General features: G+C 40.7%; 1 protein-coding gene across 1 annotated transcript in view; it reads right to left on the reverse strand.

Annotated features, from left to right (window-relative positions):
* The window catches only part of LOC137497204 (A disintegrin and metalloproteinase with thrombospondin motifs 12-like), a 205,073-nt gene that overhangs the window by 137,779 nt on the left and 48,618 nt on the right, over window positions 1-18,676 (reverse strand). Inside the window, exon 7 of the mRNA XM_068225729.1 lies at window positions 17,604-17,728. Within this exon, the coding sequence (XP_068081830.1) occupies window positions 17,604-17,728 (125 nt within the window). The remainder of the gene's footprint in view (window positions 1-17,603; window positions 17,729-18,676) is intronic.

An 18,676-nucleotide genomic window follows, 5' to 3' on the forward strand; every position in this document is an offset into this window, starting at 1 on the left:
TACAATGATGCCGACTTGAGTAGATAGGGAAATGAGAGATACTGCTACAAATAAAGTTCTTGTGAGACAAGACCTTGAAATAATTGAAAGTTTCAAGGAGGTCTACTTGGGAAGCAAACGGCTGGAGATCACTAAAAGGATACAACAGGAAATGCAATTTACTAGAACGTGAAGAACTTGGTGAGTAAAATGGAAGTTCCAAGGGAATGTAAAGGGATGAGGTATAAGAAGCATTACTGCCATACACTGGCATACGTAGCAGAGACCTACAGTATATACTGAACCGTATCATACTACGGTCCGATAGAACTGACTTAACACTGTGGACTATTTTGAATTTAGCGCTAAGGAACGAGCTTACGAGTGCTGGGTGGCCGTGAGTATAAACATGTCGAACCCTTAGCAAGCAGGATCCAGCGTTTTCCCTCAGATGAACGAAGGCAGAATGCCGTAATCGACGTGGGCACACTGGCGGCCGACAAAGCAAGAGATTTTGTTGTCGGGGAACAACCAAACAATGTCAACCCAGGCCTGGAATCATCTGCAAATTATCCTTATTTAAGCAGTGGAGACATTTCCTGAAATTGTACAATCATGGCAATTTCTGTTGATATTTGTGGAGTAGATCGAGCCATTAAAACTGTGTAACTGTACCTGTTTTGTTTATTCCCAACTTAATTTAAATATCCGTTGAGAGATAGCCGACCTCTTACAAAGGGGAGCTTGGTGTATCCAGGGGATGTATTACTGGGTGCGTCAATTCCCTCAGATGATAATACGAGAAAGCGTAAATGTAACGGCACTCAACAGCTAAGCGACATTCGAGAAGTGGGTAATTTCCGCGAGGACTTGATCGACGAAGACATATTATGTCAGTGGTAGATGAGATTTGGTAACTATCCGTTTAAGCTCAACCGAGCAACATTTACTCAGTTAATAAATGTTTTCAATAAGAGTTCGCACTGTGAAACAATTTCGAGGGCCGCTAACGACGGCTAACCGCTGCAAAGGACTAGTTCGGAATTGGAAAAATATCCCTTAACTTAGTAACTCTCGTTTGACCGGAGTAATGTATCGATAGTGGATATTGTCAATTGTATCCTTACCTTGGTTACATTAGTGTATTCGTGCACGAACGAAGTGGTGAAGAGAATTGGAATTAATCAGCGTTACGAGGTTACAGGCATATATCTGCAGCACAAGACCGAACGCAGCAAACCATGAATCCTAAAGGACTGAACCAGGAGACTTCTATATTCGTAGACAGCAACGCTGTCATGAGCTAAATTCTACCCATGGAGCGGTCCCAAGGACACCGCAGATGCCAAATGGAGGCAAAGATAAGTTGAACTGCTTATAGGCATGAAATATATTGATCCCATCCACATTACGTCCTTTCGCTAAAGGTAAATAGTAATTGTAATGCAAGCCAGAGTGGCAATTGTTTTGCTCTCATGTACTCTGTAAATAATGTTTGGGACTGGAAGCATGCTTATAGGCATGTGTATCCATAGTCATGTTTCGGAGTTATTTAGATTTCGGATACGAGGGCTATGCCAGGATTTAGTGTACTGTGTGTGTGTTTCTTCGTTAGAACAGTTTCACTTGTGCCATCCAGACACTAATGTATAAGCGATATCATATTAATCTATCCAAATTGGAGGGCACTGCAATTTATGAGGATGGAACGGGAACTTAGAGAAGAGAAGAACTAATATATAGCCAGGATGTGCATGAAGTAACATTATTACATGTTTTTCAGCTGATGACGTGTACAGAGGGCTGTCTCCACCGTTGAATTTACATTTACAGAAAGTGGCAGGTGACCCTTAACTGTGTTCCAGAACTGAAGCGGGGACTACTGAATAAGAGGCCGTGATGAGCCATGATTATTGCGTTTAGATCTGGAATTGAAGATGGTATTGTGGCTGACTTAATGAATTGTAGATGTCCTGAGAGTGTGTGTACCCCAGACCGTGTGTTATAATGAGTGATATATTTGACGGCCAAGAAGCCGAGAATTCTTCCTGCACAGCAAGATTATGTGCCAGGTATAAAGGAAGGAAACTGTGTCCCAGCTGAGAACAAGGCCTTGCGTGATAGTATACGTACAGTCCCGTTACTGAGAGGTGGTAGCACGGATACGGTTGCCTGAGCCACGCAAACAAAGATTGTACTTTTCTCTCTCCTGCCAGCTGATCACATGTTTTGGAAACATGTAGCCAGGAATAGGTCGGTGTATTGTGATACAGCCCGAGATTACGAGAAACTCGCAGACCTACACAGAGATGTCCCCTCACTCCAATGCACCAAAAGTAACCAGTTATGTATTTTCCTTTTCAAGTGTGATTTATATGTGTTCTATGAGTGTGATATGTTGTCGATTATTTATGTTGGTTAGCACTTTACAGCCCGCTGGCTACAGCTTGATTGTGAGGTTTAAATAACCTCTATCTTATGCCCAAGATTCGGATATCGTGATTAGAGTCGGTGTTTTTTTGGAGGGTAGGTGCCGGATAAATTTAGGGCCAGTCCCAAACAAAGTGTTCTTTATTGTATGTTTATATCCGACTAATTCGGAATTAGTGTAATTAGGCCAACATTGAATAGATCATTATGTATTAATGTAAGAGACGGTATTTAATTGCAGACTGCGGGCTAATCGCAGTCGACTTACCTCACTCTCCGTCACAAACATGTAGATTTCATGTTTGTGAAGTTATTGAACTTTCTATGCTCTCGTTCACGACCAGCATATTTTGAACGACAATTATTTTCAAACTTAAATTTTAATTTTTGTCATGTATATTTTGCGTTTTCATTGGGGAATAGCTTCCTTTGTTTTGATTTTGAACTTCATGTTTTAGTGTGTTCTATGAGTGTGATATGTTGTCGATTATTTATGTTGGTTAGCACTTTACAGCCCGCTGGCTACAGCTTGATTGTGAGGTTTAAATAACCTCTATCTTATGCCCAAGATTCGGATATCGTGATTAGAGTCGGTGTATTTTTGGAGGGTATGTACCGGATAAATTTAGGGCCAGTCCCAAACAAAGTGTTCTTTATTGTATGTTTATATCCGACTAATTCGGAATTAAAGTAATTAGGCCAACATTGAATCGATCATTATCTATTAATGTAAGAGACGGTTTTTAATTGCAGACTACGGACTAATCGCAGTCGACTTATCTCACTCTCTGTCACAAACATGTAGATTTCATGTTTGTGAAGTTATTGAACTTTCTATGCGCTCGTTCACGACCAGCATGTTTTGAACGACAATTATTTTCAAACTTAAATTCTAATTTTTGACATGTATATATCGCGTTTTCATTAGGGAATAGTTTCCTTTGTTTTTATTTTGAACTTCATGTTTTTAGTTTCTTAAAAGTTTTTATCCATTTATCTCGCCAAAAGGTGTATTCTTGAACCTGTCCCAGCATTGTATGATACTTTTAGATAGACATACTCCTCTTTTACCCTTTCGTTTCGGATGCACCACGCAGCGTCACCATTGAGCTAGGCCACGGAGGGACAGGGGATGGTGCAATACATACATACATAACATACATACATACATACATACATAAATTTTATTATAGACTGATATGACTTTCAGCATCCAGTCTGTAAGCCTCTGTTAATTAATTTTAGGGTACTAAAGTCCTCTACTTGTTACTGGTTCTCTGCCTGGTTTATTTTAAATCCTATCATTTTTTAACCATTAGAAAATGAAACTAATCACCGTCCCATTCGTCTCCCCTTATGTCTCATACGCTCGTTGATCGTGTCCATTATTCTAGAGTACCAGGTAACCTGTCCTTCTCCATTCGGTTCACATGATCCCACCATCAAGGCCAGTTGATGTGTACTGCCTAATTCGTCGAGTTCATTCCTAAATTACCTGTATCTTCCAATTCCGAGTAGACTCCTAGCATTCATCCCATCTGTTTCTACCAGCGATCATTCTCACCAGATTCATTGCTGTTAATTCTAACTTATAAATAAGATATTCTGGGTCCACCCACCTTTCACTCCCGTACAACAAATTACAACAAATTCGGTCTGAAAACAGACCGATGGACAGTTTCTTACAGAATATGTTTAATGGCAACTGCGAGCTCATTGCATTAGCTTTATTGCACATTGATTCAGTCACACTTACTAAACTGACTCCCTGGGAGAACACACATCTTAAGCACTGAAATGATCTACGGGTTCCAGTTTTTATTCCTGGTCAGACATTCATTTCTCTTAATCTCCATCCCCACGGACGTACTTTAGTCTCGGAAATGCGAATTATAATATCATTCTCTCTGCACCTAATTTCGGTTCCAAGACAAAAGATTGCAGGCTTTCAGCACAGTCTACTAAATAGTGGCATACACCAAACTGCTTATTTCATACCCACCTAACAAAATACCTTCCTGCTACTCTATAATTTTCTGCAGACGATCCATTTAAGCTATGAAAAATAAAACAAAGATTATGGTACAGCCTTGTCCAAACCCTGTCTGTACCTTGAACCAAGAATTCATACCGCCATCAATTCTCACTGCAGTCCAATTTGTCTAAAATGCCTTTGATTGCTGGTAATACAACCTGTGTCTGAAAAGTTCGGTGAATACTCGCCTAGTCTGTACACCGTGCTAGTTCGGACGATGCGCTCGCGCATGCGCATTGCGAGGCATGACACCAAGTGCCCCCTATCGGTCAACTCAACACAGTTAAACGGAGTTGAACGCTGCAAACACATCGAACTGAATCAGTGTGGGGACTCGTACCATTGCACAACTGAGTGCAAAACGGAGCAACGTGTTAACATGAAGTTTTCTTCTACCTAGGCAAAACGGCAACGGAAACTCACGCAATGTTAGTGCAAGTTTACCACGCTACGGCAGTGAGTAAAAAGTGCATTTTTGATTGGTTTAAACGCATTCGAGAGATGGAAAGGAAGGTGTTGAGGACGAGGCGAGTTTGGGTCGACCAACCACAAGCACATCAATCAATCATCAATCACTACTAATCTGCATTTAGGGCAGTCGCCTGGGTGGCAGATTTCCTATCTGTTGTTTCCCTAGCCTTTTCTTAAATGATTGCAAAGAAATTGGAAAATTATTAAACTTTTCCCTTGGTAAGTTATTCCAATCCCTAACTCCCCTTCCTATAAACGAATATTTGCCCCAATTTGTCCTCTTGAATTCCAACTTCATCTTAATATTGTGATCTTTCCTACTTTTAAAGACACCACTCAAACTTATTCGTCTACTGATGTCCTCCCACGCCATCTATCCTCTGACAGCTCGTAACATACCATTTAATCGAGCAGCTCGTCTCCTTTCCCCAAAATCTTCCCAGCCCAAACTTTGCAACATTTTTGTAACGCTGCTCTTTTGTCGGAAATTACCCAGAACAAATCGAACTGCTTTTCTTTGGTTTTTTTCCAGTTCTTGAATCAAGTAATCCTGGAGAGGGTCCCATACACTGGAACCATACTCTAGTTGGGGTCTTACCAGAGACTTATATGCCTTCTCCTTTACATCCTTACTACAACCCCTAAATACCCTAGTAACCATGTGCAGAGATCTGTACCCTTTATTAACAATCATATTTACGTGATTATCCCAATGAAGGTCTTTTCTTATATTAACACCTAGGTACTTACAATGAACCCCAAAAGGAACTTTCACCCCATCAACGCAGTAATTAAAACTGAGAGGACTTTTCCTCTTTGTGAAACTCACAACCTGACTTTTAACCCCGTTTATCATCATACCATTGTCCACCGTCCATCTCACAACACTATCGAGGTCACCTTGCAGCCGCTCACAATCTTGTAACATATTTATTACTCTGTACAGAATAACATCATCTGCAAACAGCCTTATCTCTGACTGCACTTCTTTACACATATCATTGATATATATAAGAAAACATAAAGGTCCAATAACACTGCCTTGAGGAATTCCCCTCTTAATTATTACAGGGTCAGATAAAGCTTCGCCTACTCTAATTCTCTGAGTTCTGTTTTCTAGCAATAAAGCCACCCATTCAGTCCTTCTTTTTTCTAGTCCAATTGCACTCATTTTTGCCAGTAGTCTTTCATGATCTACCCTATCAAGTGCCTTAGATAGGTCATCTCCAGAGAGCATTGAACAAGTGCGACAAATGCTTGCGAATGGTCGGCGAATGTCCTTACGAATGATAGCAGATGAAGTGTGTGTAGACAGGGATAGTGTAAGGGCCATTGTTCACGAACATTTGAAAAAGCGGAAGATTTGTGCCCGGTTTGTACCGCACAGCCTGACAGACGAGCAGAAGCAAACTCGGATGGAAACGTAGGGAGATTCCATTGACGTTTCTGACCAAAACCCGGAGGTGTTGAAATCCACAATTACAGGAGACGAGTCGTGGTGCTACCAGTATGATCCGGAGACCAAGAGACAGTCAATGGCGTGGTGTTCAGTGTCTTCTCCGCCTCCCAAGAAAAGTCGGTGCACAAAGTCCAAGAAAGCTGATCGCCTTTTTCGACAGCAATGGTGTCATTCATAATGAATTTTTACCTCAGGATACACCTGTCAAAGCGGAATTCTACGAGGGAGTTTTGAAACAGCTACTGCAACGCATCAGACGGGTTTGGACTGAACTGTACCGGAGTGGACAGTGGAAGCTCCTCCACGAAAATGCCCGTCCGCACACCGCCATCCGCATGACCCGGTTTCTCGCTGAACGCCAGGTGACTGTTCTTCCGTACCCTCCGTATTCTCCGGGTTTGGTGCTGACAGATTTTTTTTGTTCCCCCGTCTTAAATTAGCCCTGCAGGGCCTATCGGTTCGGCAGTGTAGCAGGTATCCAACAACACGTGACAAGGGTTCTCCGAGAGATTCCAAAAGGAACGTTTGCTGCCAGCTTCCAGCAGCTTTACAGTCGATATCAAAAGTCGAAGGGTAAAGGAGTTCTGTGTGTAACTTACGTTGTCTTTATTTCATGAGACAATTCACCGAACTTTTCACACACAGGTTGTAATATACCCTCAATCCCATAATTTGCTAGCACGGCTAATTTTTTCTTTCAGCTAGTCATATGCCTTCTGTTGATCTACTAAACACAAACGTAACTCTTTATTCCTCCCATACCAATATTCAGTTTATTGGCACTTACTGAAAATTTGCACCTGAAAGCTATCTGTGCTATGAAACCACACTGGTTTTCATCCAGCTTTCTCTCCAACCATTGATCGCACCCTACTTTTCATAATGCCTGTGAACACCTTGTCTGAATAAAATACAAATACCTCGATAGTTGTTGCAGTCCATCATGTTCCCTGCTTATAAATAGGTTCAATTACCGCTTTCATCCAATCAAAAGTTATTTTCTCGCATTTCATGTTAATATTATTACTCTATGAAGTTATTTCACCCCTACCCTCCTATTAAATTCTTAATTTTAGATCCACATTAATCTGATCCTGCTGCTTTATGACAACGTAGTTTATTTACTATTCACTCCGCTTTCCCCAGAGTAATTTCACTGCCATCATTGTCTCCCTCCCCATGTGCTCAATGCTATGTCAATTCTGAAAGACGAGTGATCGTGTTTAAACCTGATTTCGGCGGGCGATAAGCGTTTATTGGATAAATTATTTACCTCCAACCCAATTATCTCGCAGTCATTGAGAACACATTTTAACGTACTGCTTCGTTCTGGCCTAACACAAAAGAAATTTCCCCCTCCTTTAGACCCTCTATCCCGTCTAAACGTTAGAAATTTTGACCTGAATATTTCTGAATTATATATGTTATCCGATAACCAACTTTCCGTTCCCACAATTTTATCAGGGTCACTCGCATCAACTAATTTTTCGAATTTGGGAATTTATTACTAATACTTCCGAAATTTACCTGCAACACTGTCCTGTTGGTGGCTCCGATGTCGTTGTATTTGTAATTGTATGGAATCTGCTCCCGCCGTGGATCGTCATTCGGCTGCCCGTTCTACGCCGTCATCGGTTTGGGTGGGGATCGGTAACCCTCGAAAAGAGTTCACCTAGTCTCGCCACTCCTCACTGGTTCAGATGAAGTCTATCCCTGCTGAAATCCTATCGTCGATCCAACTGTTGCCGTCTACAAATAGTGATCCGGAACTTTCGGCAACCCACTGAAGCTCTTCGTTCAATCGGCCTATCTTCATCCATGATACATTTGGTCTCCTTAGTATACCACTAATTACAACATTTGCCTTCGGGAACTTTTTCTAAGTCGAATTCACTAGATCATAAATGTCCCCCATTATATATTAAGTCCGCTGCCTTTTTAAATCATTACTTCATACATGGAGAATTACTACTTCCTCATTCCCGCTCCATTTGTCCTCTATTTTCCTGTTCAACTCTTCCGCTCGTATTCCCGGCATGCACATCGATTTCACTGTCCTATCTTCCTGCCCTATATGCAGCACGATAGGATCGCCTATCATCACACAATTTACAGGTTTCATATTCTCCACAGATGAATGTGTGCCTACATTTCTCCTATACACTTCCTGTACCTTTTTTAGCTTTGCAGTCATGAGATTTGCTTCATTTAATTCCCGTTGTAGTTCGTCAATTCTTGCTTTGTCGCTAATCACATTCCCATTCATGAAACACTTGCTATATACCGTCCTTTACTTATCACTGTCCAGGGCCTGTAGCTTACCACATTTGAAATGCAACCACATTCCACACGTATCACACTTAGCACCAAATCTTAAGTTCCTCTTACACCGCATACACTTCACGTTCACGTTCACTACCTCTTCTGAAGCTGGTTGAACAGGGCCCGAGTTTAATTCCAAGCCTCGTATAACAAATAATGTGGTAATGAGTGCAAGCTGATACGGAAATACCCATCGCTGCACAAACACGTCTGCTCGCTTGAACAGTCGACTTCCACCTGCCCAGTGATACTCTGAGTTCACCTGATTTACCCAAATCACTATTCATCTCTAAGAGGCTTCATTACTGTCCAGGTTCCACTGCCGCTTGACAAAGCCTTCCCAGCTTATTACCAAATTCTTGACATTGCTTTTTCCTGGATTCTACAATGATTTGTTTCTTTCGGTTTCTTTCATCAACGTAAAATTTCCTATCTGTATCGGTTTTGCTTGAAGTCACTTGTGATGCGCCTTCTCTTTTTGCGTTTACAAGCTATTCTGAGTTGATCATTCCACCAATACGTTCGCTTGTTCACGTCTTTACACACATATGATCCTAGGCGTTCCTTTGCTGTTTCTACTACACCATACTTATACCATAATCTTTCTGGATCCTTAGCCTGCTTATCCAATCACTTCTATCTAATTTCCTCATCCTGGAGTTTCTCTACTCTTATTCTTATGCAGATAGATTTCTCTATCCTAGGGCTAGTGATAATTAGTTCACTGCAGATCAAATAATGGTCTGTATCATTAAAAATATGAATACCCGCATATTCCTAACAAATTTGTTCAATTCAAAATCTGTTATGAGATTGTCTGTTATGAATTTGGTGCCGCTACCCTCCAGTGTGTAGTGGTGAATAACCTTATGCTTGATGAAAGTATTCTTATCTGCCAATCCGGTACTAGCACATGATTCCATTAAACGCTACCTTTTCTATTAGATTCCATATCATCCCCTTATTTACCAGTAATCTTCCCATATACTTCAGTTATATTTCCATTACTCTCATTAAAATCGCTCATTTGACCTACCCTGTCCTTGTTGATGTCCCTGACTATGATCCCACTCAGTGCTTTTAAAAACTCGTCAAATTTATCGTCATCAGTAAACCCACATGGCGAATTCGCTGAGACAATTCTCGTCCTAAATCCTCCAAGTGTTACATTTTCCCTCATCAGTCGCTCATTTACATTTCTTCAAAGAAACTATATTGCGTGCTCTAGTATTTCTGATAAGCCGTCTTACTCTACACCCTGCCCTTTCTTGTTTAACACCTATTAAGATCACTTATAACCTCTTTCCCATTATCTCCCTTTACCTCTTTACCATTAACTCCTGACACGGCCAGATATATCATTTTTGCTGACTCAGCCAGTTCGAATTTCTTTCCTTCATGAGCCCCTTTAATATGGCTATCTTCCCATCGAAATCCATTTCAAGTCCCTCGCCTATCAAATGGGAATGGGACTCCGTTATTCCCATGGGTCTGAGGCTTGTTTAAAATATTCTGAGTTCGGTAAATTCCGTACTTACTTACAGTCCCGGTGAGCATCTCTCCTTTAACGGCTTAGGGACTACCGGTGGATTGTATAATCCTTGCTGCCTGAACACAATGAGGACAATGACTCAGAATATGTTCATATCATCTGGTATCCTGATTCTTAGGGCCACTTACAAGGCCACTCAGCAGGAGCCCATAGTGCACGAACTAGGACGTGACAGTAGTAACCAACACTACGACGGAACAGAAGAGGTGACTTTTTAGCAGTATGATCAGGAAGACAAGAAAAATAATTGAGCAGGGAAAACTGAGTGAAGACGCTTCTGACAGAATGGAGAGAATAAAAACCTACTTGATTAGGACATACAAAGGGAACCGAAGAGAAAACGAATGATTGAAGTTTAAAAGTGAAAGAATAAGAACAAGAGGTAGACCCATACTAAGCTGTTCGGCCTCGATTAAGAACAATACAATAGGAAGGGTCCTTGACTGGAACACAATTGTGGTTGGTTTAAGGACAATGAAAATATGCCGTTAACATCTCGATCGGACTGATGCTGGGAAACGAATGATGATTATGATGACGGGCTATGCAATGCAGCAAAAGCAGGAAAACCAGGTCAGAAGAGAATGATGATGATGATGATGGGCTATCACTCGCTCACGAGTACGATTGTCTCCTTCAAAACTCACTTTTTGTGGATTGTTAGATGGCTGTAGAGGCCAATCTTGGTGCCGAAGATTCTACCGCATTGATGGCGTATATTTGGTCTAGTGGGGGCTGACTCTGTAATGTTACATTTCTTCGGAAGTTTCCGCTGTTTTCTAGCGTTGCGCTTGTCATTTTCTGTTTTCCGACGTCGTTGCTCAAAGCGCTGAGTTCCTTCCAAGACATTACGTCGCCATACTGGATGATCAAGTGGAGTAGCTTCTCAGTTCTCAGTTTTCATTTCATATCATGAAGGCCCCGAGAAGCCATGCTAGCACATTTCAGGCGGTGTTTTATTTCGGCATCAATACTTGCATCTGCTGAGATTGGTGGTGGTGGTGATTATTGTTTCAAGAGGAAGTACAACTAGGCAACCATCCTCCATCTGCTGAGAGATGGCTACCTAGATACGGGAAGTGTTCAACGTCCCGCAGAACTTCTTCTTGGACTGTGATTGTAAGACACGTAAAGATGTTGTTGGGTGCAGGTTGGTGAAGGATCAGTTACTTCCGAATATTTATGCTTAGACCAACGCTTGTGTATGGTTTATCAAACGCGTTTAAGGTTGCTTGTAAATCTGTTTCTGAGTTGGCGACAACAACATTGTCATCTACATATTGGATATTTCCGTTTTGGCTCGCAGTCTACTGAGACTGAAAAACACTCCTCCGATCCTATATTATATTTCTATGTCCTTGCGTAGTTTTACATCAAGAAGGTGAAGTATAGTTTCAACAAATATTGAGGGAAAAATGGGAGATATCACACAGCATTGCGTCACACCTGCCGTGATTTCAAATTGTTCCTGGATTAAACTCGCGGTTGTACATGACATAAATGCATCAGAATGTTATCGAGGATTTCGTAAAAACTGTTGCGAGAATGCGTTTCGTGCGGGTCAGAATGAAACTGCGGATTTGCACCGCACAGGTTGGCCTTCCATTCCACTAGACCAGGTTAACATCGCGGGTGATCTCGTTTCCGTAGAATATCGATGGACTGTCCTGGTATTATCCGTAGAGCATATACGATACGCAATGCGACACGGTGTGGCACATGCTGACAAAATGTCTTAAGATGAGGAAAACTGCGCCCCGTTGGTTTCCACATGCACCGTCCACAGAGCAAACCCGTAACCCCTAGGAAGGTGAGCCGATAACCTTACCCACTCGATGGGAGTCCACCAAGCGAGAAGGTTGGAGTGCGTGTTAGTCCTAGGTGGGAGATAAAGCTAACACGGAAAAAGACATAAGAAAGCAATGGAAAACAATAACAACATATCACCAAAACAGCCAAATGGGAGAGATAAAAAGACCTTGGGAAGCGTGAGAAGTAAGATCAAGGCCATGGTTAAAATTTAGAAAAAGGAACACTGACAGTGCTGAATCGATTCATAGAAATGAAAATCAACATCATTCTTGTAACACAAGGTAACTTTAATTCATAAACGGTAAATTGGTTGGTATAACTCAAAGGTGGAAATAAATAAATCACTGTGTTGTCAAATTAGTTAGGGAAAATCAAAAGGTAGAAAATTTAATAAATGGGTCGTCCAATTAATTACGGTAACTCAGAAGGTAGCAAATAAATTAATAAATGTCCAGTTAATTAGTGTAACTAAAAAGAAGCAATAAATTAATAAATTAGTTGTCCTCAAGAAATTACTTAATAAGGTTTAAACTAAATTACACATATAAACGTAATCGGTCACCTGTCATGGAATTTTTAATTAAAATCTACTAATAAGCAATAATTACAATATATAAAATTCGGGAAAGTAACTTTCCATTCGGATTCTTTAAATAATTATGTGACTTGACTTATAATTCCACCAAGCTGGTCAGCGCAAGGACGTAAAATAATTTATCGGACAAGAACAGAGACGCCTCCCAAAAAACCCACGTCGAAGATCAATAAGGGACCGAAAGGAAAATGTTTGAACTAATATTTAACTGAAAAACTAGAATTCTACTAAAAATTCACAGGCAAGAAGGTAAAATCACAACATCCGGACCCAAGTCATTACAAGCTTCCACAACAATACAATCAACAACACGTTGCTATCGCAACCACCACCAACAACATGTCCGCCCAGGCGAAACGAAACAGATCCGGCCCAAAATTAAAAATATGAAAAAATAAGCAGAAAAGGATAAGGTAACAATTAAACCATAAAGTCCAACTAAAAATAAAACTTAAAAAGAGTTAGGCGGATTAAAATGGATCCTTGCGTGAATCATCCTTGATTCACAACTCAATTTTTAACAATCAGTTTGCACAAAGATTACAACCATACGAATTAAAATGAAGTTAAAATTTTGAAAATTCGTAGATAAGGCGCATTTTTCAGAAACCTAGATGAAGTTTAGTTGATTAAACCATGAAGTTATAAGCCGAACAAACACTCCTGCGGACACCAAACTTATTATTATTGTCGAGATGCGATGTATTAGAGGTTCAATTCAGAGTTCCGCAGAACAATCAATCCATTTTTCCTTCTTCAAAAACACGTGCTTGATCGATTTCACAAGGAAAGAGCAGATAAACTTACAGTTTTGCAGGATTACCAGGTGTACCACACCCGAGGCCGAAGGACGCTACATTTATACTCGACGAAAACTGAAGAAATTTGCAGATAAACCAAAGCTGAGGAATAAGGTAATTAGAAGGACAACTCCACACACTCAATAGGCCAAAATGTCCAACGAAGATCAGCTTCAACCCAGATCTACATCACAGACCCACGCCATCGTGCTGCAAAGCTCCATCACACACCTACTCTTCATGGCAGCTCGGCTAGGACTCGGAGCGTCACCAAGCCGACATGCTTGGCTTTACTCTCCTGCTCCCACCGCGCAGGTAGCATCGAGAGTTCAAAGGCGAGACACTATAGTGCTGCACCGCATAGACCGAGTAGAATAAGATAGTCAGATACCATACGAAGGTGGCAAGATATTGTACTCTAAATAGGATATAATAGAGTTCATTGGCGAGAAGTCCGTATACACGAATTCCGATGGTAATAATACCAGACCGAAAACGTTTACCAGGGAGGTCTTATTCACTCAATACTGTCACACGCATCAACTCACCGACATACAGAAATGGCACCGGTATGCATTGGCTGGCATCCACCTGGACAGATACCGCAACGAAAGAGACGCATTTCTACATTGTATTGACGTCAATATATGAGACGTGGGTACGAGCCTACGAGCCTGAATTAAACCGGCATTCGAATGTATGGCGTCACCCAGGTTCACCACGGTCTACAGAAATGCTGATTGGAACTCAGTCGGGTGAAGCTTGTGCTGATTGTGGCATATGACTAGGAGGGTTGTCCGGCTCCATGGCTAAATGGTTAGCGTGCTGGCCTTTAGTCAAAGGGGTCCCGGATTCGATTCCCGGCAGCGGGAATGTTAACCATCATTAGTCAATTTCCCTGGCACGTGGGCTGGGTGTATGTGTTGTCTTCATCATCATTTCATCCTCATCACGACGCGCAGGTCGCCTACAGGTGTCAAATCAAAAGACCTACTCCTGGCGAGCCGAACCCTTATTGGGATCTCCCGGCACTAAAAGCTATACGCCATTTCATTTCATCGCTGTGCTGTTACTCTTTGCTGATAAAGCATTAGAACAATGTTTAAAATATCTGGATGAACAATGGTATAATGGTAATACGTTAGAGAAAGTAAGTTCATTACGAACAGCGTAAAATACGTAAATATTATGTTCAAAAATAAATTTGGACACTTTATTTATGTGTTCAAACCTCCATGATTTGCATAAATATTCAAATGAAAACAGGCACGTAATGAAAACAAACTTTTTTCTTTGGAACAATTAAGAATTGAAATGAAAAGTGTTATTTGGGCTGTCAATACACGACATCATCGCACGTCTCATAAAACAAAGTGGTCCCTGGCCATGCACTAAAATGGCTACGTGGTAATTAAGCGTCTTATTAAAGAGTACTGTTATCCCTGGCATTGATAACAGCTTCATAACGCCTTCTCGTCCTTCTGATAAGGCGCCAGATCTTCAGTTGAGCCAGATGAGGCTAATCTTCCAAATTAGTTTTTACAAGTGTTTCTAGTGCCTGGATGCGTTGCTCCACTTGGCCGCAGACTTTTTGATCAAATTCAAGTCGGGAATTTGGGATTATCACTTCATTCAGTGCACGTTGTGATTTTGTAGGAATCTCCGAACAATGTTGGTGTCTTGTGCTCCCACGTATCATGTATGAATATTGCATTTTCTCCAAGTTTCCCCACGTGAGGAATCACATGTGGCACCTATCAATGTATCGTCGATAAGTCCAGGATCCCTTGTCAATGATCAGGAGATCGGTTTTCGTGTAAAGATTTTACGCCTGCCCGTACCATAACAGTTCCTCCATTAGATCGTACAGATGTCCGATGAAATCACTCCCTACATCTTCTCCAGACTCCCAAACGACCTTTTGTGTGATATAATATGAAATGTAATTAATGCGAGAACAGTATAGGACGCCAATGCAGATCGTATCTGGCAAAATGCAGTTTCCTCTCACGCTTTTCGCCTGTCTAGTGACGGTACTTGTGCAGATCGTCGACATCCTAAACTGGCTCCTCATAAGCCTGTTTCTGACATTTTGCTCACTGATCCGTACTCCAAAAACGTGCTGTAGGTCCATGTGTAGTCTTCGAACTGCAACCTGGAGAGACTGAATACAGATCAACAAATAGTGTCATGGGGTTGTTTTCCTTTGGTGGCCCGTGCCAGGGCACCTAGCAATACCTGCGGCCTCATGGAAAACATTTCAACAGATACTACTGAGCAGGCCCTAGCATTTTGGCAACGTGCCTCTGCGAGTGGCCTTCTTGAAGCAGTATTAACAACACGGATGATTTTATTCGATGGCAACTGATTGCCCCGTTACCTACCCCGGTCCACAATATCAACCATGACTTGTAAACACTACTCTCCACACAGTTTGAATTGAGGCACTCGTACATTTCAACTGGCACTGACACCTCACAAAGATCCGTTCGACAGTGAAGCCGTCTCTATGTAAGCAGTACAGGTTATTGCCGAAATGGATCAATTCCCTTCCTAAATTGTAGTTAGGAACATCTTAAGAGGTGACGAAATTTCTTTTTTGAGAAGTGCATTTGTAATCAATATTTAACTTAACAAAACATGAAAGGAAAATTGAATAAATACTGCATTTCATCCAGAAACATAAGTGAACACAAGGACGTATTTTAGGCATATTTTCACGTTTAGCACCTACATACTGCAAATGCACAGCAACTAATTTTCACATTGTGTGAACAAGCTTCTACATACCAAAACCCGATTAGCTGGTAAAGACGGGCTTATCAACATGGACTACGTTAGGGGAAGAACGTGATAGAAAACAAGTTTTCTAAGTCATTATTGAATATCCTAAAAGAATTTGGTTTACATCCAAAACTTATTCGCCTTATTGGAATTACCCTTAAGAACACTAAATCTAAAGTCAGATTTAGAAATGAACTCTCAAAGCCATTTGACATTAATACTGGACTTCGGCAGGGAGATGGACTCTCACCATTATTTTTTAATTGTGTGTTGGAAAAAATCATGCGGGAATGGAATAAGATGTGTCAACCTAACATCAAGATTGGCAGAAAAATAAGACTCAATTGTTTAGCATTCGCTGATGTTCTTGCACTACTTGCTAATGATATGGAAGAAGCTAAATTGCAAATAGAAGAACTTGATAACATAGCAAGAAAAGTTGGATTGCAAATTTCATATGAAAAAAACAGAAATAATGCCAACCTTCCCTGTTACAGCACCAACCATTACCTTAGCCAATACCAAACAAATTAAAATTGTGAATAAGTTTAAATATCTTGGTGAAATTATAACTTGGAACACGAATGAAAAATCATCAATAGAAAGCAGAACATTTAACTTAAAAAAGGCACAACGAATTACAATGCCAACGTACAAGAAAAAATATCTTTCAATAAATGCTAAACTTCAACATTACTGTTCCTTCACTAAACCTGAAGCGACTTATGCTTGTGAAACACTATTTAAATTGAACACCAAAGCAACAACTGATACACTGCAAAAGGTTGACAGAAGGATACTCAGAACAATCATTAATAAACAACATCAGGTGGATGGACAATGGAGATTATTGCCTAATGCAGTGGTTTATAGGGAAAGTGAATCTATAATAGATACGATGAGAAAAAGAAGAATTGCCTTTTTCTGTCATCTTTCTAGATTAAATGATAATAGGATAATAAAACAACTATTTAATTACTTTTGGAAAAGTAAAAGAAAAAATAATTGGTTTAAAGAAGTTCAGAATGATTTAGAAGAGCTGAATATTACAATGAAGCAAATTGAAAAAAGAGAAGAAAAAAGGATTCTCAAGAACAAACAAATAAGATTGTCATTAAAAACTGTACAACACAAACAATATGTCATATCTGATGAAGAAAGGGCAGCCAGGCCAGCTAGAATGAAGAGGTTTTGGGAAATGAAGATAATGATGCAAGCTAAATCTTCAGTTAATTCTTTGTTAACATAAATGTATTTGGGTTTGATTTAAGTGCTCCAATGTGGGCGTAAACTATGTAAATAAATAAATAATAATAGAATTCAAATCCAACTAGATTTTGCAACGTTAGAATTACATACTTTACCTGGTCAACAGAACAGAAACATCAAAATGATGAGGATTGCTTCTTTCCTCTGGATTTAAGCCAAATACCCACGTACAGAAACTTGAAAGCGTTTTACCGGCATCACGGCTGATTTCCAGATCTATCTGAAACAAAGAAACATAGTATATCCTTCGTACCATGTTTCAATACAAATTTTTTTCATTTCACTGATTTTCCATTCGTGACGATCTGTAACATTAGATTGCCCTATGCACATTTTTTGGAACTGTAGATCAATAAAACAATATGACAAGGCATTCTCCTCGATATCACAGGACTACCATGCATTTCTGAGACTAATGAGGTAAAACTGGACAATTATCCACTCTTAACACTAATTAGGAATGAAAATAGATGTCTGAAAGTATCGACAAAAGAGAGGGGAAGAACCAGGAAGGGCTTGAAAATGAAAGACAACGTAGACCTCGCGAATCTAACACAGTCGGATTCGGAAGAGATCAAGAGTTGGACAAGGGAGGCCAGACAGGAAAATGAAAGTAAGGAAACCGACACAAGTGGGTGAAATCAATGCCAGATTCACCTAGGGTAACCGTGGCCGCTGCCAAGTTGAGAGCCCCTGGTCTGGAGTCAAGCACTATCCAGTTGAGAAAGGTAAAGATCAAATAATCGTCATCACCTATGAGACGCTGCGTGCTGTATTCAAAATGTACAACATCTGTGTCATGCATTCTGTGTAAGAATGTTTGCGTCGTTCGAGTAAATTTGTAAGTTCAGATATAAAATGAAACAAAACAGTTGGCCATGTGGTTAGGGTCACTCGTTTGTGAGCTTGCATTCGGGAGACGAATGGTTTTGAATCCCACCGCCGACAACGATGAAGATGGTTTTTCGTGGTTTCCCATTCTCTCACCAGGCAAATGCTGGGGATGTATTTCCTTAAGGCAATGGCAGCTAACTTCCCCGATCCTAATCTTTTCGTATTCTTGCATCGCCGAAAACCTTCAACGGGTTAGTGCGACGTTAAGTTAAGCTAACTCGTGTCTTCATCCTGAGGTGGTGCAGCTCTTTCCAGGCACCTCGCCAATGGAGGT

Source organism: Anabrus simplex, chromosome 1 (genome assembly GCF_040414725.1).
Source record: "Anabrus simplex isolate iqAnaSimp1 chromosome 1, ASM4041472v1, whole genome shotgun sequence".
Classification (NCBI taxonomy): Eukaryota; Metazoa; Arthropoda; class Insecta; order Orthoptera; family Tettigoniidae; genus Anabrus; species Anabrus simplex.